Raw genomic sequence first — 22,137 nt, forward strand, 5'->3', positions numbered from 1 at the left:
GGTGCTAGGGGCGATGAGAGAACGTGATAGTCTGCATATTCTGACTCAGCTGGAGCCCTGGACACAAACCAGAACTCAGTCATGACCTCCGGGGAGCCTTGACCCAAGGGTTTATTTTGATTTCATGGGAAAAGGTTAGGAAACTTAAATCTGTTTACATGTACACATGAATGTGAGATTACTCAGGGATCTAAGGTTACAGATAGTGGCAAATCCCATCCAAAGTACTGACTCAGGGAAATCTGCATTTAGAATTCAAGGAGATAAAATAGGACATTGTGTTTCAAACCCTGATCACTGGTTTAGATTGCAATCACAAAGCTGATCAAGTTGGCCTCAGAGCCCTATAAACAGCCCAGTCCCTGCAGCTCCGCGCATACTGACCCCTCCTGGGCCTTGCTCCCCACAGGATGAGTTTGCTCCTACCCCTGGCACTCTGCACCCTGGCCGCGTGCGGCAGCGCTGCACCTCCACCCCAGCCAACCCCCAGCCCCTCGCCTCTCCTCTCCCTTGCCTGCAACAGCTCATATGTGCTGGATATCGCGAACTTCGTCCTGCAGGACATCAACGGGGACCGAGAGGACGGCTACGTGCTGAGCCTCAACCGAGTGAGCGATGCCCGTGAACACGGACAAGAGGTAAGTGGCAGTCCCCTCTGGGGCAGGTGTTTGCACAATCTGGGGAGGCTGGCCAGGGGACGGGAACCCAGAGACACCTGTTGGCAGGTGCTTTCCAAATCAGAAACCCTGCTGAGTACACGTTGCTCCCCTCTGCCAGGGTGCTACAGGCTCTTATTGTTATTAGAAACAAGTGCTAACGGTATCTGCTTAGAAACGTGTGTCCCGCCGTTTATAAGTAATCTTCACAAACGTCATAGCCTTTGGCTTTGCCATAAAACAGGGACCTTTTTTGCTGGTCTTTAGGGGTTTCTGCTTCATGTGGGTTGTGCATTTCTCCTCCCCTTCCCACAGGCTGGTCTGGGGTCTCTATTCTATTTCACGCTGGATGTGTTAGAGACTGGCTGCCACGTGCTCAGCAGGAGGTCGTGGAAGAATTGTGGGGTGAGGACCTTGCATAAATCGGTAAGTACTTGTGTCCAGGAGCTCGAGGGGGAAAACTAGGCGTCCTCTGTCTACAGGATGAAGATTGTTCAATGTGTGCCATCTTTAAATGTCCCTCTTTAAAATCTCTTTGGCGGGGTGCCTATGTGGTTATTCCAGTTCTACAGACAAAATAGAGTTTAATCAGAGGGGTGTCTGAGACTCCCACTGGGGTCATGACACCAGAATTGAAAAGTTGCCCCCAAATTATTTCCTACCTCCAAGACCTTTCTGTAGGTTCTGAGCTAGTGTTTAAATTGAGAAAAAAAGATCTGAGGTGTAGTGCTCTGGAATTGTGTCTAAGGAAAACTGTAGAGGTAATGGAGGGGGAACCTTTTAATTTGTTTTATTTTGCTTTAGTTTGTTTCACTGAACACTGATATGAGATTTGAGTCTGGGGACAAGGAGGGCTATGGTATGGGAGCTCTCAGAGGTGCCATGGAAGGATTTCCTGGAATCATAGAACCTTTAGGGAGTCAGAATTGATCCTATTAAAGATGACCATAGAAGAGGCTTGAAAATAACATAGTCAGTTTTCATTTGATTCTCAATTATCCTGAGATTATTTTCATTAATTTATATGAAATTTTATGAGTACAGGAGTGTGATATAAGTGTTTAGAAGTGAACTATTTGACCAAGATATCTTTTTCTAATCATTTAACCAAATTCGTCAAACTGCACCTACCTGCTTTTGAAAAGCAAATAGTCTATTTACCATACTGTGAATTACATTTGTTAAGGTGACACTAGCTGCTATAACACATACACTAAAAAGTGTATACTGATTGCAAAATGATAGAAGTTGATTCCCATTCACATAAAGTTCAAAATAGAAATTCTTGATCAGGAAGGGGCTTTCCTCCAGGAGTGATTTGGAGACCCAGGTACCTTCCTTGTTGTGGCCCTAGACTCTGCTGCCTTCAGCTCATGGCTTCTGTGGTCACCATGCTCATCTGCATCAAGCTATGGAAAGGGAAAGAGCACGGAGGACAGATAGCACATGGGAGAGCTTTATGGGCTAGACCTGGAAGTGGTTACACATCACTTCTGCTCACCTCGCTGTGGTTAGAACTCAGTTACACACAGTCTCACCTAAGCAGGAAGGAGGCTGGGAAGAAGTCAAGCTGTGTCTCAGGAGAAGGTTAAACTGTTTAATGATCAGCTGGCAGTTTCCCCACCCAGAACTACTAAATTTGACCTTAAGTTTCTTGTTCTTTAAAAGTGAAATGTCCAGTTTCATTCTGGGGGTATTTAAAAGTCTTAGTTCATTCCACTGCGTCATAAAATGTATTTGTTGGTTCCAGGTTTATGGTCAATGCAAAGCAATATTTTACATTAATAAGGCAAGAAGAATTTTCTATTTACCTGCTTATAATTGTACTCTTCGCCCAGGTAAGAGGTCACTTTGATTTTGTTCATTTTAATAATAGATGGAAAAAGAGCATTTAACTACACTATGGCTATAGTGTATAGGGTTTCTCCCATCCTTACTTCCTATTCATTCCAAAGCCAAGTTCTTCATATATCCAACACTTGCACCACTCTTCTTCCCACAATTAATCCTCCTGAATAACTTGCAATAGCTCTACATTGTGTCCTACATCAAATCCTAAATTTTCAGTCTGACATAAATGGCATAATCTCTTTGACTGGTCCCCAGGCTTCCTTTCTAGCTATTTCTGCCTTATTTCCTTGACTATACCAACTCTGCCCTCCATTCAACTGGATCGCTCACTATTTTCTGAACACACATCACACTTTCCAATCTCTGCATCTTGTTTGTTCTTCTCCCTCTGCTGAGAATGCCCTCCACTGATAACCTCTGCCCTTGGAACTCATAAGCATTCTTTAAAGATCATTGTCAATGCTGCTTCCTCCACCACGTTCTCTATTCAAGAAACTCCCCCTCCCCTCAAAAAACAAACAAAAAATGATGCTTTCCTATTCTACATCCCTATACAACTTTAACCTAACCATTCATGGAGTACAGACCATGCACTGCCTTGATTTGGGGTCATCTATCTTATATTGTGTAGAACGTTTTATCCCTTCTTCCCCTCTGCTACAACTCTCCCCCAGTTCCTGTCAAGTGTAAGGAGTCTACAATATCATTGAATAAATTAATAAATACATACATTCATTCTGGGTCTCTCTTTGAAAAGCAAGCATCCATGACATGGGAAAATAGGATATGGCTACTCATCAAACTATTATGCGCGTTTGACTCCCCTGGGAGATCTTGTTCAAGTGCAGATTCTGATTCCATAGGTCTGGGGCAGGGCCTGAGGTTCTGCATTTCTAACAAGCTCTAGGTGATAATAATGCTGTTGGTTCCTTTGAGAGACAAGGCAACAGATCTAAACCTTCCTGGTTGTGAAGATGAGACTCGCCTAAATTAGAGGACAACAATCAATAAAACGGATCAGGTCTTAAATGGAAGTCCTAGGTACCTGAGGTATGGGAGGTCAGGAAATGACATGTGGGGATGGTGCCGGGAGTGACAGCTGTGGGTGTAACATCCCCACAAAATGCCCGAATACATCCAAACAAACACACAGTTGATCAAAGCAATGTGTTTGCTTTGTCAAAACAACTTCTAGACAAGTTTCCTAGCCTGACTTTTATACAGGTTTTGCCACCCCCAGCTCCTCGCAGTCAGACATTCTAGCTGTACCATTAGTGTGATTATCCTATCCAGTCATACAGTGATTTGATCAACTTTTATTTTCCAGCTCACTTGCATTTTCTAACCAAAGAGGGTGTGCTTCCACCTTCCATATGTCATTCACTCACTCATTCATTCAGCAGGTATTTACTAAGCACCGACCACGCATTAGACATTATGTTAGGTGCTGGCGACCAAAAGGTAAATAAAACGTGACAGTGATGAAATCCCCACTCAGTCTGCTTTACAGAGGCAATAATGGTGGAAGATACTGAGCTAATTAGGAAAATGTTTTTATACCAATATACAGTTGACCCTTGAACAACATGGGTTTGAACTAACTATCATGGTCCACTCATACATGGATTTTTTTTTTGACTAAATGCATACTGTAATATTGCACTATATGCAGTTGGTTGAATCCGTGGATGCAGAACTGTGGATACGGAGGGCTGAATGTAAAGTTAAACTGGAATTTTTGGCTGTGTGGAGGATCAGCACCCCTAACCGCCATGTTGTTCAAGGGTCAACTGTACTATATTATGTGTTTTTTAACTAAATCCCTAGGGTAAAAAAATTTGTGTAAGGTGAAAAAGTATTGCTTTGTTTCTTTTTAAATTATGAAAGTAATACACGCTCATTGTAGAAAACTCTGCAGAAAGCTAACTTTCTTTCTAAATAATGCTTTGCCACTCCATCCTTGACAAAGCTGAGCATTATCTTTTTTTCTTTCAATCTCTGCTTCTGTTGTGATCATATGATTTATAGGATTATGTATCATTAAGGAGTTTTATTTTTAAACTTGCTCCCTTTGGCATCAACAGTTTCTCGAAGCGAGATTAGCATGATGTGCCCTGACTGCCCCAGCTCCAGCCCCTATGATTTGTCAGACCCCAGGTTCCTGGAAACTGCTACTGAGTCTCTTGCAAAATACAACAATAAGAGCCCCTCGAAGCAGTATTCTCTCGTCAAAATCACCAAGACTTCTAGTCAGGTGAGGCTGAAAGGCCAGTTACAACAATATGTCTCATAACTGTTGCTATCGCTATTGAGGCACTCTTTTTGATTAGAACCCCAAGAGCCTTTTCTTCATTCCCTACCTTTGGTAACCCTGATGCACATTCAATCATGTTTTAGTTTCTGAGTCATTCCATGGGATTTCCGATAGAGTTGTGTGATATGATTTTACTTCATTGCCCTGAAGGCAAGAAGGGAAATGGACTCATAGTCTCCATGGGTTATTCTACTTAGGTTCACTATTTACTACCACATTCCCGTATCTGGTTGACCTTGGACCACTTAGCAAGTCAACTTCTATTCTGTGTTTTAAGTACAGGAGTGGATGTGGAGTTTTATGGGTTAGGGGAAATGTTCATTTGTACCTGAATTATGTTGATATCTATCATATGGAGAAAAGCTAATTTAAAAACAAATTTACATGAGGAAAAATAAGCTCACCCAGGGGAAGGTTTTTAGAGCCCATTTAAATCCTTAAGAAAGGAAGAAAGGTATGGTGATTATGTTTTCTAAATAACAAAATCATAATACATGGTTTGATCATGGTGGGGATTACAGGGACAAAAAAGAGACCTGTGTTGACAACGACTCTGGGAATGTATGGTTTCTGTAAATATAATGTTGCTAAACCTGAGTCATTTCTCCAATTGAGAAGGTTTGATTTTTATTTCTCACCTCTTGTCTCCTACCAGTGGGTGTTTGGCCCTGCCTACTTTGTGGAATATTTAATCAAAGAGTCATGTACCAAGTCCCAGGCTAGCAGCTGTGCACTTCAGCCCCCTAACTCTGTGGTGAGTATTGTTGAATGTCTTCATAATTTAAGCTTTGTGCTCACAGATCATCTATATATATTTATTGAGCATAAATTATACATGAAGTGTTGTAATGCATGAGACATTTTTCTTCCCCTTAAGGAGCAACTGACTAGTTAGAGATGGCCCAGATGCAATAATATTTAATTGTAAATGCAGTTTTCATCAGCAATGTGATGCCTTTGCAAAAAATGATCATAGGAGGCTATAAAAATATAGACAAATCTCCTCAGTGGTTGGTGGTAGTCCTGCTTTTATTCAAACAGACCCAGTTACATTTGGAATACAGCATGGTGTTCCATTCCTTGGACCACTCTTTAAGAAGGACAAAGTGAAACAAGGCTTCTTTCAAAGAATGCAGCCAAGATGGGGAGGGTGCCCTGAAACCATCTGAAGCACACCTAGTAGGAATGTCAATTGGCAAAATGTATTGTAGCACAATTAGGCAAAATGCAAGCTTTTTTTACCCCCTATTCACTTAGTTATAATAAAACTTTATTAAGATATAATTCACACACCATAAAATTCACCCTTTTAAGGTGTACAAGTCAGTGTTTTTTAGTCTATTCATAGAGATGCACTGTCATCACCACTATCTAATTTTAGAATATTTTCATCAGTCCAAAAAGAAATTCCACATCCATTAGCAGTCATTCCCCTTGCCCTCTCACCCACACCTCCGGAAGCCACTAATCTACTTACTGACTCTATGACTACATTTTTTGAACATTTTATATAATGGAATCACACTGTATGTGGCCTTTTGTGTCTGGCTTCTTTCACTTAGCAAAATGTTTTCAAGGGTTATCCTTGTTCAGCATTGATGTATCAGTGCTTCATTTCTTTTAATGGCCAAATAATATTTCATTGCATGGATATACCATGTATTGTTTATCCATTCAACAGTTGATTGATATTTGAGTTGTTTCCTCATTTGAGATGTTATGAATAGTACTACTATGAACATCTGTGTATAAGTTTTTTTCTTTTGGCTTGCGGGATCTTAGTTCCCCAACCAAGGGTTGAACCTAGGCCCATGGCAGTGAAAGCGCCGAGTCCTAACCACTGGACAGCCAAAGAATTCCCTGTGTATAAGTTTTTATGTATATATATGTTTTCATTTCTTTTGAGTATATACCTTGGAGTGGGACTGCTGGGTCACATGAGAATTCTATGTTTAACCTTTTACCTAACTGCAAACTGTTTTCCAAAGTGATGGCACCGGTTTCATAATCCCATCAGCAACATGTGAGGGTTTCAATTTCTTCATGTTTTTGCCAATGCTTATTATTATTGTCTGTCTTTTTTATTATAGCTATCTTACTGAGTATGAAGTAGTCTCTCATTTTGGTTATATTTGAATTTTCCTAATGGCTAATGATTGAGTATCTTTTAATGTGCTTTTTGGCCATTTGTATGTATTTTTTGGAGGAATGTCTATTCAAATCCTTTGTCATTTAAAACTTAGATTATTTATCTTTTTATTGTTGAATTGTAAGAATTCTTTACGTATTCTAGACATACTCCCCTTATCAGATATATGATTTTCAAATATTTTCTCCCTTCTCTGTTTTGTCTATTCATTTTCTTGATGATGTTCTTTGAAGTACAAAAGTTTTTAATTTTAATGAAATCTTCTTTATATTTTTTCTTTTGTTGAATGTGCTTTTTGTGTCATATCTAAGAATCCATTGCCTAATCCAAGAACACTAAGATTTACTCTGCTGTATTCCTCTAAGAGTTTTATAGTTTTAGCTTTAGGTCTCTGACCCTTTTTTTTTGGCCATGCTGCATGGCACGTGGGATCTTAGTTGCATATGGGATCTTAGTTCCCCGAACAGGGATTGAATCCGTGTTCCTGCGTTGGAAGCACAGAGTCTTATCCACTGGACAGCCAGAGAAGTCCCCTCTGACCCATTTTTCAGTTAATTTTTGTATATGATATGAGGTAGGAGGTTCAACTTCATTCTTCTGCTTGTGGATCTCCAGTTGTCCCAGCACCATTTGTTGAAAAAACTATTATTTTCCCCATTTAATTGTATTGACATACTTTTTGAAGATCAACTGACTATAAATGTAAGGGTATTTTTTTTAATTTTTGAATTTTATTTCATTTTATTTTTTTATACAGCAGGTTCTTATTAGTCATCAGTTTTATACATATCAGTGTATACATGTCAATCCCAATCTCCCAATACATCACACCCCCAACCCCACCCCCCACGGCTTTCCCCCCTTGGTGTCCATATGTTTGTTCTCTACATCTGTGTCTCAATTTCTGCCCTGCAAATCAGTTCATCTGTACCATTTTTCTAGGTTCCACATATATGCGTTAATATACGATATTTGTTTTTCTCTTTCTGACTTACTTCATTCTGTATGACAATCTCTAGATCCATCCACGTCTCAACAAATGACCCAATTTCGTTCCTTTTTATGGCTGAGTAATATTCCATTGTATATATGTACCACTTCTTCTTTATCCATTCGCCTGTCGATGGGCATTTAGGTTGCTTCCGTGACCTGGCTATTGTAAATGGTGCTGAAATGAACATTGGGGTGCATGTGTCTTTTTGAACTATGGTTTTCTCTGGGTATATGCCCAGTAGTGGGATTGATGGATCATATGGTAATTCTATTTTTAGTTTTTTATGGAACCTCCATACTGTTCTCCATAGTGGCTGTATCAATTTACATTCCCACCAACAGTGCAAGAGGGTTCCCTTTTCTCCACACCCTCTCCAGCATTTGTTGTTTGTACATTTTCTGATGATGCCCATTCCAACTGGTATGAGGTGATACCTCATTGTAGTTTTGATTTGCATTTCTCTAATAATTAGTGATGTTGAGCAGCTTTTCACATGCTTCTTGGCCATCTGTATGTCTTCTTTGGAGACATGTCTTTTTAGGTCTTCTGCCCGTTCTTGGATTGGGTTGTTTGTTTTTTTAATATTGAGCTGCATGAGCTGTTTATATATTTTGGAGATTAATCCTTTGTCCATTGATTCGTTTGCAAATATTTTCTCCCATTCTGAGGGCTGTCTTTTCATCTTGTTTATGGTTTCCTTTGCTGTGCAAAAGCTTTTAAGTTTCATTAGGTCCCATTTATTTATTTATTTATTTATTTATTTCCATTACTCTAGGAGGTGGATCAAAAAAGATCTTGCTGTGATTTATGTCAAAGAGTGTTCTTCCTATGTTTTCCTCTAAGAGTTTTATAGTGTCCAGTCTTACATTTAGGTCTCTAAACCATTTTGAGTTTATTTTTGTGTATGGTGTTAGGGAGTGTTCTAATTTCATTCTTTTACATGTAGCTGTCCAGTTTTCCCAGCACCACTTATTGAAGAGACTGTCTTTTCTCCATTGTATATCTGTGCCTCCTTTGTCATAGATTAGCTGACCATAGGTGCATGGGTTTATCTCTGGGCTTTCTATCTTGTTCCATTGATCTATATTTCTGCTTTTGTGCCAGTACCATATTGTCTTGATTACTGTAGCTTTGTATTATAGTCTGAAGTCAGGGAGTCTGATTCCTCCAGTTCCGTTTTTTTCTCTCAAGACTGCTTTGGCTATTCGGGGTCTTTTGTGTCTCCATACAAATTCTAAGATTTTTTGTTCTAGTTCTGTAAAAAATGTCATTGGTAATTTGATAGGGATTGCATTGAATCTGTAGATTGCTTTGGGTAGTATAGTCATTTTCACAATATTGATTCTTCCAATCCAAGAACATGGTATATCTCTCCATCTGTTTGTATCATCTTTAATTTCTTTCATCAGTGTCTTATAGTTTTCTGCCTAGGTAGGAAACTTTTGTCTTTTGTCTCCCTAGGTAGGTTTATCCCGAGGTATTTTATTCTTTTTGTTGCAATGGTAAATGGGAGTGTTTCCTTAATTTCTCTTTCAGATTTTTCATCATTAATATATAGGAATGCAAGAGATTTCTGTGCATTAGTTTTGTATCCTGCAACTTTACCAAATTCATTGATTAGCTCTAGTAGTTTTCTGGTGGCATCCTTAGGCTTCTCTATGTATAGTATCATGTCATCTGCAAACAGTGACAGTTTTACTTCTTCTTTTTAATTTGTATTCCTTTTATTTTGCTTTATTCTCTTATTGCCATGGCTAGGACTTCCAAAACTATGTTGAATAATAGTGGTGAGAGTGGACATCCTTGTCTTGTTCCTGATTTTAGAGGAAATGCTTTCAGTTTTTCACCATTGAGAATGATGTTTGCTGTGGGTTTGTCGTATATGGCCTTTATTATGTTGAGGTAGGTTCCCTCTATGCCCACTTTCTGGAGAGTTTTTATCATAAATGGGTGTTGAATTTTGTCAAAAGCTTTTCCTGCATCTATTGAGATGATCATATGGTTTTTATTCATCAATTTGTTAATATGGTGTATCACATTGATTGATTTGCGTATATTGAAGGGTTCTTGCATCCCTGGGATAAATCCCACTTGATCATGGTGTATGATCCTTTTACTGTGTTGTTGGATTCTGTTTGCTAGTATTTTGTTGAAGATTTTTGCATCTATATTTATCAGTGATATTGGTCTGTAATTTTCTTTTTTTGTATTATCTTTGTCTGGTTTTGGTATCAGGGTGATGGTGGCCTCATAGAATGAGTTTGGGAGTGTTCCTTCCTCTGAGATTCTTTGGAAGAGTTTGAGAAGGATGGGTCTTAGCTCTTCTCTAAATGTTTGATAGAATTCACCTGTGAAGCCATCTGGTCCTGGACTTTTGTTTGTTGGAAGATTTTTAATCACAGTTTCAATTTCATTACTTGTGATTGGTCTGTTCATATTTTCTATTTCTTCCTGGTTCAGTCTTGGAAGGTTATACCTTTCTAAGAATGTGTCTATTTCTTCCAGGTTGTCCATTTTATTGGCATAGAGTTGCTTGTAGTAGTCTCTTAGGATGCTTTGTATTTCTGTGGTGTCTGTTGTAACTTCTCTTTTTTCATTTTTAATTTTATTGATTTGAGTCCTCTCCCTCTTTTTCTTGATGAGTCTGGCTAATGGTTTATCAATTTTGTTTATCTTCTCAAAGAACCAGCTTTTAGTGTTATTGATCTTTGCAATTGTTTTCTTTGTTTCTATTTCATTTATTTCTGCTCTTATCTTTATGATTTCTTTCCTTCTGCTAACTTTGGGATTTGTTTGTTCTTCTTTCTCTAGTTCCTTTAGGTGTAAGGTTAGATTGTTTATTTGAGATTTTTCTTGTTTCTTGAGGTAGGCTTGTAGAGCTATAAACCTCCCTCTTAGAACCGCTTTTGCTGCATCCCATAGGTTTTGGATCCTCGTGTTTTCATTGTCATTTGTCTCTAGGTATTTTTTGATTTCCTCTTTGATTTCTTCAGTGATCTCTTAGTTATTTAGTAATGTATTGTTTATCCTCCATGTGTTTGTGTTTTTTACGTTTTTTCCCCTGTAATTCATTTCTAATCTCATAGTGTTGAGGTCAGAGGAGATGCTTGATATGATTTCAATTTTCTTAAATTTACTGAGGCTTGATTTGTGACCCACGATGTGATCTATCCTGGAGAATGTTCCATGCGCAATTGAGAAGAAAGTGTAATCTGCTGTTTTTGGATGGAATGTCCTATAAATATCAATTAAATCTATCTCGTCTATTGTGTCATTTAAAGCTTCTGATCCCTTATTTATTTTCATTTTGGATGATCTGTCCATTGGTCTAAGTGAGGTGTTAAAGTCCCCCACTATTATTGTGTTACTGTCGATTTCCTCTTTTATAGCTGTTAGCAGTTGCCTTATGTATTGAGGTGCTCCTATGTTGGGTGCATATATATTTATAATTGTTATATCATCTTCTTGGATTGATCCCTTGATCGTTATGTATTGTCCTTCCTTGTCTCTTGTAACATTCTTTATTTTAAGGTCTATTTTATCTGATATGAGTATAGCTACTCCAGCTTTCTTTTGATTTCCATTTGCATGGAATATCTTTTTCCATCCCCTCACTTTCAGTCTGTATGTGTCCCTAGGTCTGAAGTGGGTCTCTTGTAGACAGCATATATATGGGTCTTATTTTTGTATCCATTCAGCAAGCTTGTGTCTTTTGGTTGGAGCATTCAATCCATTCACGTTTAAGGTAATTATCGATATGTATGTTCCTATGACCATTTTCTTAATTGTTTTGGGTTTGTTTTGGTAGGTCCTTTTCTTCTCTTGTGTTTCCCACTTAGAGAAGTTCCTTTAGCATTTGTTGTAGAGCTGGTTTGGTGGTGCTGAATTCTCTTAGCTTTTGCTTGTCTGTAAAGCTTTTGATTTCTCCATCGAATCTGAATGAGATCCTTGCTGAGTAGAGTAATCTTGGTTATAGGTTCTTCCCTTTCATCACTTTAAGTATATCATGCCACTCCCTTCTGGCTTGTAGAGTTTCTGCTGAGAAATCAGCTGTTAACCTTATGGGAGTTCCCTTGTATGTTATTTGTCGTTTTTCCCTTGCTGCTTTCAATAATTTTTCTTTGTCTTTATTTTTTGCCAATTTGATTACTATGTGTCTCGGTGTGTTTCTCCTTGGGTTTATCCTGTATGGGACTCTCTGCGCTTCCTGGACTTGGGTGGCTCTTTCCTTTCCCATATTAGGGAAATTTTTGACTATAATGTCTTCAAATATTTTCTCAGGTCCTTTCTCTCTCTCTTCTCCTTCTTGGACCCCTATAATGTGAATGTTGTTACGTTTAATGTTGTCCCAAAAGTCTCTTAGTCTTTTTTCATTTCCTTTCATTCTTTTTTCTTTATTCTGTTCCATGGCAGTGAATTCCACCATTGTGTCTTCCAGGTCACTTATCTGTTCTTCTGCCTCAGTTATTCTGCTATTGATTCCTTCTAGTGTAGTTTTCATTTCAGTTATTGTATTTTTCATGTCTGTTTGTTTGTCCTTTAATTCTTCTAGATCTTTGTTAAACACTTCTTGCATCTTCTCCATCTTTGCCTCCATTCTTCTTCCGAGGTCCTGGGTCATCTTCACTATCATTATTCTGATTTCTTTTTCTGGAAGGTTGCCTATCTCCACTTCATTTAGCTGCTTTTCTGGGGTTTTATCTTGTTCCTTCATCTGGTACATAGTCCTCTGCCTTTTCATCTTGTCTATCTTTCTGTGAATGTGGTTTTTGTTCCACAGGCTGCAGGATTGTAGTTCTTCTTGCTTCTGCTGTCTGCTCTGTCTGTGAGGGTTTATTTTTGTACCTTCAATTTTATTCCATTGATCTGCATATCTATTCTTATACCAGTACCACACTATCTCCAATATTATAGTTTTGTAGTAAATTTTGAGTTGAGAAGTCTGAGCTCTCGTATTTTGTTTTTCCTATTTAAGATTGTTTTGGGTATCTTGGATTCTTTGCATTTTCATAATAAATCAACTTTAGAATCAGCCTGTCAGTTTCTATCTTTAAAAAGCAGGAAATCTCGTCCCCACTGGCGGGCCGCCGCCCGCGTCCCCCGGGGCGTGGCGTGGCGCGCCCCACTGTGCGTCGGGACCGGGGTCCGGCGTGGAGAGCCCTTTGTCCTGGGACACGGGGTGCGGCCGGAAAGGCGGCCGCCCCCTCACCTGTCACGCACCGCACGTTCGTGGGGAACCTGGTGCTAAACCATTCGTAGACGACCTGCTTCTGGGTCGGGGTTTCTTACATAGCAGAGCAGCTCCCTCACTGCGATCTATTGAAAGTCAGCCCTCGACACAAGGGTTTGTATAATAAAAAAAATAAAAGAAAAAAAAGAAAAAAGAAAAAAAAAGGGAACAAGAAAGAAACAATAATAAAAAAAAAAAGAAAAACAAAAAAGCAGGAAATCTGATAGGGATTTCATTGAATCTGTAGACCAATATATATAGTAAGTACTGTCATCTTAAAAATAGTAATTCTTCCAGCCTATGGATATGGGATCTCTTTCCGTTTGTTTAGGACTCATTTAATTTTTTTCAACAATGTTTTGTAGTCTTCAGTGTCCAAAACTTTCACTTTTTTGTATAGCTAAGTATTTTATTCTCTTTGATGCTGATATAATGTATTTGTCTTATCAATCTTATTTTTGGATTGTTCATTGCAAATATATAGAAGTATAATTGATTTTCTTATTTTGATCTTGTATCCTGTAACCTTGCTGAACTCGTTTTTATAGTTCTAATCGTTTTCTGGTAGAGTCCTTAGGATTTTTTGTATACAAGATCATGTCTTCTACAGATAATTTTACTTCTTCCTTTCCAATCTAAATGACTTTTAATTCTTACCTAATTTTCTTGACTAGAACTTCCAGTACAATGCTGAATAGTGATGGGGAAAGCAGACATCCTTATCTTATTCCTGATTTTAGGAGGAAATCATTCAGTATTTCATCATTTAATATCATGGTAACTGTAGGCTTTTTATAGCTGCTTTTTTTTATCAAGTTGAGAAAGTTCCCGTCTAGTCCTACTAGTTTGTTGAACGCTTTTGTCAAAAAGCAGTGTTCGAGTTTGTCTCATGCCTTTTCTGTGTTAATGAGATAATCGTTTGGTTTTCTTTTTCTCCTTTAATCTATTAGTATTGTACATAACAATGATTTTTGTATATTAAAACAGATTTGTGCTTTGGGGATGAATCACAGTTGATCATGGTGTATAAACCCTTTTATATGTTTCTGAATTCAGGGTTTTAAAAAATTTTATTTATTTATTTTTGGCTGTGTTGGGTCTTTGTTGCTGCGTGCGGGCTTTCTCTAGCTGCAGTGAGTGGGGGATACTCTTTGTTGCGTTGCACGGGCTTCTCATTGCGGTGGCTTCTCTTCTTGTGAAGCATGGGCTCTAGGCACGTGGGCTTCAGTAGTTGTGGCTTGTGGGCTCTAGAGAGCAGGCTCAGTAGTTGTGGTGCACGGGCTTAGTTGCTTCGCAGCATGTGGGATCTTCCCAGACCAGGGCTTGAACCCATGTCCCCTGCATTGGCAGGTGGATTCTTAACCACTCTGCCACCAGGGAATTCCTGAATTCAGTTCACCAGTGGTTGTTTTTTTCTTTTAAAGATTTTTAATCTCTTATTTATAAGAGACATTGGTCTGTGGTTTTTCTGTGTCGTATCTGCCTGATTTTCATATGAGTTTAATATTGGCTTCATAGAATGAATTGGGAAATTTTCCCTCCTCTTCTATTTTATTTTGGAAGAATCTGTGAAAGATTCATGTTCATTCTTCTTTAAATATTTGGTAGAATTCCCCAGTAAAGCCATCTGGGCCTGAGCTTTTCTTTGTGGGAAGAGTATTTGATTAATAATTCAATCTCTTTACTTGTTGTAAGTCTATTCAGGTTTTATATTTCTTATTGAGTAAGGTTTGGTAGTTCATATCTTCCTAGGAATTTGTCCATTTCATCTAAGTTATCCAGTTTTCCAGCATACAATTGTTCATAGTATTCCATTTTTATTTCTGAAAGATTAGAAGTGATGTACCCTATTTAATTCCAATTTTAGTAGCTTGAGTCATTTTTTTCTTAGTCTATCTAAAGCTTTGCCAATTTTATTAAGTTTTTCAAAAAGAATCAACTTTCAGTTTCATTTATTTTCTTTGTTCTTTTTTTATTATCTAGTTCATTTATTTCCTATCTACTCTTTATTGTAACCTTCTTTTTGCTTGCTTTCGGCTTAGTTTACTTTTCTTTTTCTAGCTTTTTAAGGTAGAAGTTTAGGTTACTGATTTACAATCTTTATTCTCTTTTAACATAAGCATTTACATCTACAGATTTCCTTCTAAGCAACGATTGAGCTGCATCTCACAAGTTATACATGTTGTTTTTGTTTCCATTCATCTCCAAATATTTTCTAATTTTCCTTGTGATTTCTTCTTTGGCCAATTGGTTATTTAATAGTGTTATTTAATATCCACATATTTGTGAAAATTCCAATTTCCTTCTGTTATTCATGTCTAATTTTATCCCATTGTGGTTGGGGAATGTACTCTGTGTGATCTCAATTCTTTTAAATGTATTGAAGCTTGTTTAACATAAGGTATATCCTAGAGAAAGTTCCATGTACACTTGAGAAGAATGTGTATTCTGCTGTTGTTAGGTAAAGCATTCTGTAATTGTCTGTTAGGTTTAATTTGTTTATAGTGTTGTTCAAGACTTCTGTTTCTTTGTTGATGTTCTGCATACTTGTTTTATCCATTATTGAAAATGAGGTTTCCAACTATTATTGTTGAATTATCTATGTCTTCCTTGAATTCTGTCAGGTTTTGCTTGTGTACCTTGGGGCTCTATTATTAGGAGCATTATATTTATAGTGTTGTGTCTTTCTAATAAATTGAGCCTTTTATCATTATAAAGTGTTTTTCCTTGTCTCTAATAACAATTTTTGTCTTAAAGTAAATTTTGTCTGATATTTGTATAGCCATTCCCAGCTCTTTTTTGTTACTGTTTGCATTGTAAATTTTTTTTCATCTTTTAATTTTCAACCCATGTGTGTCTTTGAATCTGAACTATGTCTCTCAAAAGTCTTTCATAACCAGTCAATTGAATATTAAGGAATAATTGGGAAAATGTCTTCATCATCTTCTGTGGAATCTCCCTTTCTCACTTCTCAATGCCATCTTGGGCAGATCACATAGCTTTCTGGTCATATTCAGTAATAAGAACAATTTCACTTAGATTATTAAGATTCACTTTCAGGTATTAAAAATTCCTTTTAGTCAATTCTGAATCAAAACTTCTATCTCATATCCAATTCAAAGCTTTTTCCTCCCTGTAGCTCAAGCCTGACCTAGAGCTTAGGACTTGCTGTGAGGAAGGAGTCAAGTTCTGTCCTTTCACTCTTTCTCCCCCTCCTGCAATCATTTATTTAACTGTGGCTCTTCCAAGTTTTGAGAAGAATGAGAGAGGATTAGAGAAAAGAGTTTAAAGTCTTTTACATAACTGGACCTACAGTTGTAATTTTCTCTTGGTCTACACTGGCCCTCTGTTTACACTTGAAAAAAATGCATACTCTATGACTCTAAAATTTCTCTTCTAGGAATTTACCCTAAGGATATATGAAAAGGTATAGCTTCAATGTTTAAACATAAAACAATTAGATTCAACCCAGCTTCTAACAAAAGAGAACTTGTTAAATAACACAGAGGAATATTAGGTAGCCATTATAAAGAAAATCATAGAAAACTATTCAGTGTCATAGACGGATTTTCACTATATATTGTTAAATGACAAAAGAGAATTATAAAATATTATGAAGAGTATAATTCTATTTTTCTAGAAGAAAAGTTATGTATGCATAGGAAGAAATGTTAGAAGAAAAGAAATCAAATCACTGCAGGAAACAGGTACCTTTCATGTAGTTACAGGTCTTTTTATTTTCTATTTGTTTATCCATATTCTAAATAACTGTTTATTACATTTCTAATAAGAAAACAAACTTATTTTATTTTTAAATAAAGAAAAGTTTAAGGAGATGAGAGTAGTCTTGTCTGAGAAGCAAAAACTCAGGTGGAACATACATAAAGAGCTGCTATATGAGAGATGAAAACAAGTTTTCTAGTTGACCCAAGGGTAGAAGTGTGGCCAAGAGATAGACCCAGATTTCTGTGTCTGTTCTATAGACACAGATTTCTGCTCAATACAAAGAATTTTCTAATAGAGTTTGTTCCTCAAGAAATCCTGAGTTTCTCTCATCGGAGGTAATTTAGCCTAGTTTGGGTGATTATTTGGTAGGGATGAGCTAAAGAATTGTCTCAGAGCCTACCTATTACATGGTAGGAGCATGAAAGTGTTGATTGGCTGTGTGTCTATGTAATCAGAAAACAAGTTGATTTCCATTTATGATCATTGATAATCGTAATACACATGTGATATTGTATTTTCCTTTTTTTAGCCTGTTGGTATTTGCCACGGTTCTCTTAGTGAACAAGACTCAGAAAAGTCAGTCTCTGTGACTTGTGACTTCTTTAAATCACAGGTATTTTTTAGTCTAATTGTTTGTCTTTCTGTAAATAAAAGAGCAGATTATTTTAGTTGCCCCTACCCTACCCTCTCCTTTTATTTTCCTAAAATCCATGATCACCACTTTATTCAGGGTGTCCTAAGGCCACATCCACAGGGTAGCTAAAAGAAAGACCTGTCACCCTTTCTTTTAGTTACAACATGGTCCCTATAGCATAAGTAAGACCCCTTTAGCTTGAGTGGCTCAGGCCTCTGAGATATTAAATTCAGTGTCCCAAAGACTCTTACCCTGAACCATAGGTAGAAGTTGTTTCCATGGAAATACTGAATCCTTTTTCAGAAGTATTTATTGAGCACTTACCATAAGGCAGCCTGGTGTAGTTGAGAGGGTGGTTGAGACAGGCCACCCGGGTTCCAGTCCTGTTCTGCCACCTACAAGTTGTGTGAACATGGACAATTTCCTACCTCTCTGAGTCTTGGTTGCCTCATCTATGGAATTGGATTGCAATACCTACCTCCTTCAGATCCCCATGAGAAACAGGTCAGAGGATCTGGTTGAAGGGCACTGCCCTGGGCCTGGCACAGAATAAACAATCAATAAAGGTGGTTTCTGCTGCCACTACTAGGAGTGGGGAGACACCTTACTAGGGACTTTGAACAAGCCATCTTACCTCTCTGGATCATTGTTCAGCTCTGAAATTTGTGAAGCCTACAGTCAAGCTTCTAAAGGTTTGGTTCCCCCTGACCCTTATCTGTTTTGCTTTTTAACCATTTATTTATTTAAAATTTTTTTTTTGGTCATGCGGCTTGTGGGATCTTAGGACCCCACCTAGGGGCTGAACCCCAGCCCATGACAGTGAAAGCCTGGAGTCTTAACTACTAGATGCCAGGGAATTTCCCTTAAGCCCTTTAATCAGAGGCCCATATAGCTAGTCTCCCTTTGAAAATTCCATCAGAAAGGCACAGAACAGCATAACCTAGTACCAGGCATGGCAGGGATTTTCTTGGAGGACATTCTCTTATTTGAAAGCATTCTTATTTCAGGCTCCCACCCCTAGAGGTGAAAACTCTACTGTTGACCAGAGACCTGTGAACCTCTCCAAGGTGGAAGAGCCCCAGCAGAAAAACACAGCTCCCACCAACTCATCCGCCAAAGCTGTGCCCAAAGGATCTGTCCAGTACCTTCCTGACTTGGATAACAAGCCTAAAGGTTCCCAGGGAACAGGCCCTGTTGAGGCCTTCCCTGTGCAGCTGGATCTAACCACAGATCCCCAAGGAGAACCACTGGATGTCTCCTTCCTCTTCCTGGAGCCTATGGAGGAGAAGCTGGTTGTCCTGCCTTTTCCCTCAAAAGAACAACGTTCTGCTGAGTGCCCAGGACCAGCTCAAGAGGACAACCCTCTTATTCTCCCACCTTGAGAACCACGTAGAGGATTCTGGGGGACATACTGCCCTGCAGGAGATAAGAGTTGTTGGGAAAAGGGGGACAGAGAAACAGTTCAAACATAGAGAAGGCTAATAAAATATGTCTTTTTGACTCCTCTTGCTCTCATCATGTTGCCCGGAAATGGACATAAGATTTAACTGTTCACGTGCACACTGGGCTGCATCCCTCCTAAACCATCCAAGGCCCCATGCCATGGATAGATGCCTCTCATATCTTCTGCCTCTCTCTTTGTAATGACTTCTTACTTTTAGCTAATTGTTTCTGATGTAGGGCCTTACTTAAGAATGTCCTCATCTTTCTGAGGTTAACCTAAAACAAATAGACTGAAGATATTTCTCCAGCAAACATGGGTTTATTCAGGATCAGCAGAGGGTTGTGATTTGGGGTCTGCAACTGTGGAGAGCCACATGCAAGTCCCCAAAGAGCAAGCGAACGAGAAGGCCTTCATGGAGAGGAAAAGGAAGTTGGAAGGGCCATACTAAACAAAAAGTCCGTGGCTTTTCATTGGCTGAGTCCTTGCCAGGAAAGAAACGTCTTTCTTCTTCCTATAGGACTGTACTATGGTCACAGGTGAGAGCTCTCCCTTCTGGTCTCCCAACTCTATGAATTGAGGTTTCTGTTTATTAATTTTTTACATTTCTCCCCTTTTAATCAAGATCTTTCTCTGAAAGCATCACTGATCAAGAGTTGGGTATTCTTGTTTCAATGGCTTTTTGTCATTCAGTGTCAGGAAGGACCTTCCCTGGTTGTAGTGTCTCAAATCAAAGGGAAAGTACGAAGATTAGAAACCTATTAAGGTCACATTTAAATGACAAGAGGGGTAGGAGGGAGAACTCTCAGGCCATTTTTATCTAAAGTTCATATGTTATCAAGATCCTAGACATTGGAGATCATCTGGAGCATTATATAATCAAAATTTTGGCAACAAGCTTCCAACAGGCCTGTTCTGGATATCCTGAGAAAGCTGTCTCATCAGCTGTCATCTGCTTCATTTCTGGGAAATCTTTACTTTCAGGTCACCAGATGATGGGCAGGTCCAGTTAGGGTTTGGCACTTTCTTTAGGTGTGTCACGTGAATCCAAGAGTCTATTCCTTGGAGTTTGGTGGCACAAGAGCTGGCTAGCAGTACCTGATAGAGGCCTTTCCATGAGGTTGAAGGAGAGTTCTTCTGGAGAAGTCTTTTCAAAATAGATAAAATCTTCAGGTTGCAAGGTGTGATGCTTAAGGTCTTTTTCTCCCGAGGGCACACCGTGAAAAGATTACTTTACCAAAACATGGTTATTTTTAATAGAAACAATTAGGGCCTTTGCAACATTGGAATAGTTCTCCTTTATCAGTCGTGGGTCAAAAGAAGCAGGAGCCAAGTTCATTGGGTGCCCTGTGACCATCACAAAGGGTGAGAGTTTATGAGTTCCAAAATAGGCAGATCTGAGATTTAGAGGGACCAATAGAAATGATTTTGGTCACGGTAGTTGGAGGGCCTCTACAGATTTTTCCCATTGAGTCTTCATGATGTTGTCAAACCAGAGGATTGAGGGTGGTGAGCCCAATGAAAGTGTTGTAAAAGCGACCAAACAGCACATATTTGTCGAAATACCTGGCAAATAAAATGTGTTCCTTGATCATTATGAAGTTTGAGAGGAGTTCCCCAGACAGGGAGAATCTTTTCCAGGAGGACTTTAGCTACAGAAGAGGCAGTAGTCTGTCTGCAAAGGAAGGCTTCAGTTTGGTGTGAAAACATACAGACCATGACTGAAATATATTTATGTCCATTAGATGGAGAAGTTGCATGAAATCCATTTGCCAGGCCTTGAACTGTCCATCTGGCAGTTTAAAATGTCTGGGAACGATACAAACAGGCTTCCCTGGGTTGCACTTTGGACAAGTGGGACAAGTGAGGAAGGCACTTTTTTCGACCTTATTAATGTTTTCCCACCAATATTGGTTCATGAAGTCTCTCATTTTGTCTGGAGACCGATGGTTTAATGCACATACAGTGGTAAGGAGTGGGAATTTTAGAATCTCTGGTAGGACTGTGTTGTTATTTGGTCCAAACCAGAGCTTTCTCTTTTTATAAAATCAACAATTGCCGAAAATCTTGTTTTTCTGAGCGCAGTTTTAGGGCCTCTCCAGCCAGTTTTTCTAAATTAGCATTTGGGGAAATATCCCTTTGGACCATGACAGAGGTTTGGCTACTGTTGGTCCCTTTAAGGGCAGCATTGCTTGCAGAAATCTCAGCAAGGTAAATTTCCCTTACTTTCCAGAGAGTCCAGTTTAGAATGCCCCGGGATCTTAATAATAGCTAAAGCAGCAGGTTAAAGTATTTCATTTAATAATTCCCAAATGTAGGGGCCATTCTTAAATTTTATTTCCATGGAAGTAAGGAAGACACATTTTCCCCACAACTCTCTAAAATCATGAGCTACTCTGAAAGCATATCTACTACCAGTATGAATATTGGCAGTTTTGTCCTTGGCTAAAGGACAAGCCTGTGTAAGAGCGTATAATTCAGCCTGTTGAGCCAAAGTAGCCATAGGTAAAGATGCTGCCTCAATACCATCAAAAGGAGTTGTAATGGTATACCCAGCCCAATATCTGCCATTGTCGCCTTTAAATACAGCCCATTGTTGAACCATGAGAAATTAGCGTTACCCAATGGAATTTCCTACAGATCGTGAGGTGGTTGGTCAGCGTTAAGCAGTTAAGCAGTTGTGAGGGACTTCATCAGTGACAGAGGGGAGAAGAGTAGCCAGGTTAAGGTTATTACAACGTAAAAGAGTTTTGTAAGTAACAGTTAACAAAAGGACTTCATAAGAGGTGAGGTGACTGGCTGAGAAATGTAGAGTGTGATAAGAGTTCAGGAGGCTTCTGCTGCATGAGGTACAAAAATGGTTAAAGGGGATCCCACAGTGATTTTCCCAGTAGTCTTAACCAAAAGGGCAGTAGCCGTAATAGCTCTAAGGCAAGGGGGTATCCCTGTGCCACAGAATCCAGTTGCTGGCTATAATACCCTGCGAGTTTATCATGACCCCTGTGTTTTTGGTGAGTACCCCAAGGCATTCCCTTCCTCTTCGTATATAGAAAGGAAAAAGGGAATCTGATAATTGGGATGCCCAAAGTCAGGTGAGAGTTCATCAAACTCTTCTTTAAGGCCTTGAAGCCTGTGTCATCCA

General features: G+C 38.8%; 1 protein-coding gene across 1 annotated transcript; it reads left to right on the forward strand.

Moving 5' to 3' along the window:
* The first annotated feature begins 336 nt into the window (after positions 1-336).
* On the forward strand, positions 337-19,054 carry FETUB (fetuin B). The gene is made up of 7 exons (XM_068546418.1): positions 337-638; positions 972-1,082; positions 2,407-2,494; positions 4,592-4,761; positions 5,477-5,575; positions 17,450-17,533; positions 18,562-19,054. The coding sequence occupies exons 1-7, from the start codon at positions 411-413 to the stop codon at positions 18,934-18,936; spliced, it is 1,155 nt and encodes a 384-aa protein (XP_068402519.1). The 5' UTR covers positions 337-410; the 3' UTR covers positions 18,937-19,054.
* Positions 19,055-22,137: the final 3,083 nt, after the last annotated feature.

Source organism: Eschrichtius robustus, chromosome 6 (genome assembly GCF_028021215.1).
Source record: "Eschrichtius robustus isolate mEscRob2 chromosome 6, mEscRob2.pri, whole genome shotgun sequence".
Classification (NCBI taxonomy): domain Eukaryota; kingdom Metazoa; phylum Chordata; class Mammalia; order Artiodactyla; family Eschrichtiidae; genus Eschrichtius; species Eschrichtius robustus.

Bases quoted from the DNA above. Each gene is read 5' to 3' on its own strand.
- FETUB (XM_068546418.1), top strand. From the start codon at position 411: ATGAGTTTGCTCCTACCCCTGGCACTCTGCACCCTGGCCGCGTGCGGC. The intron at 1,083-2,406 runs GTAAGTACTTGT...TGTTGGTTCCAG, and splicing joins TGAGGACCTTGCATAAATCG to GTTTATGGTCAATGCAAAGC. The intron at 5,576-17,449 runs GTGAGTATTGTT...TCCTTTTTTTAG, and splicing joins TTCAGCCCCCTAACTCTGTG to CCTGTTGGTATTTGCCACGG.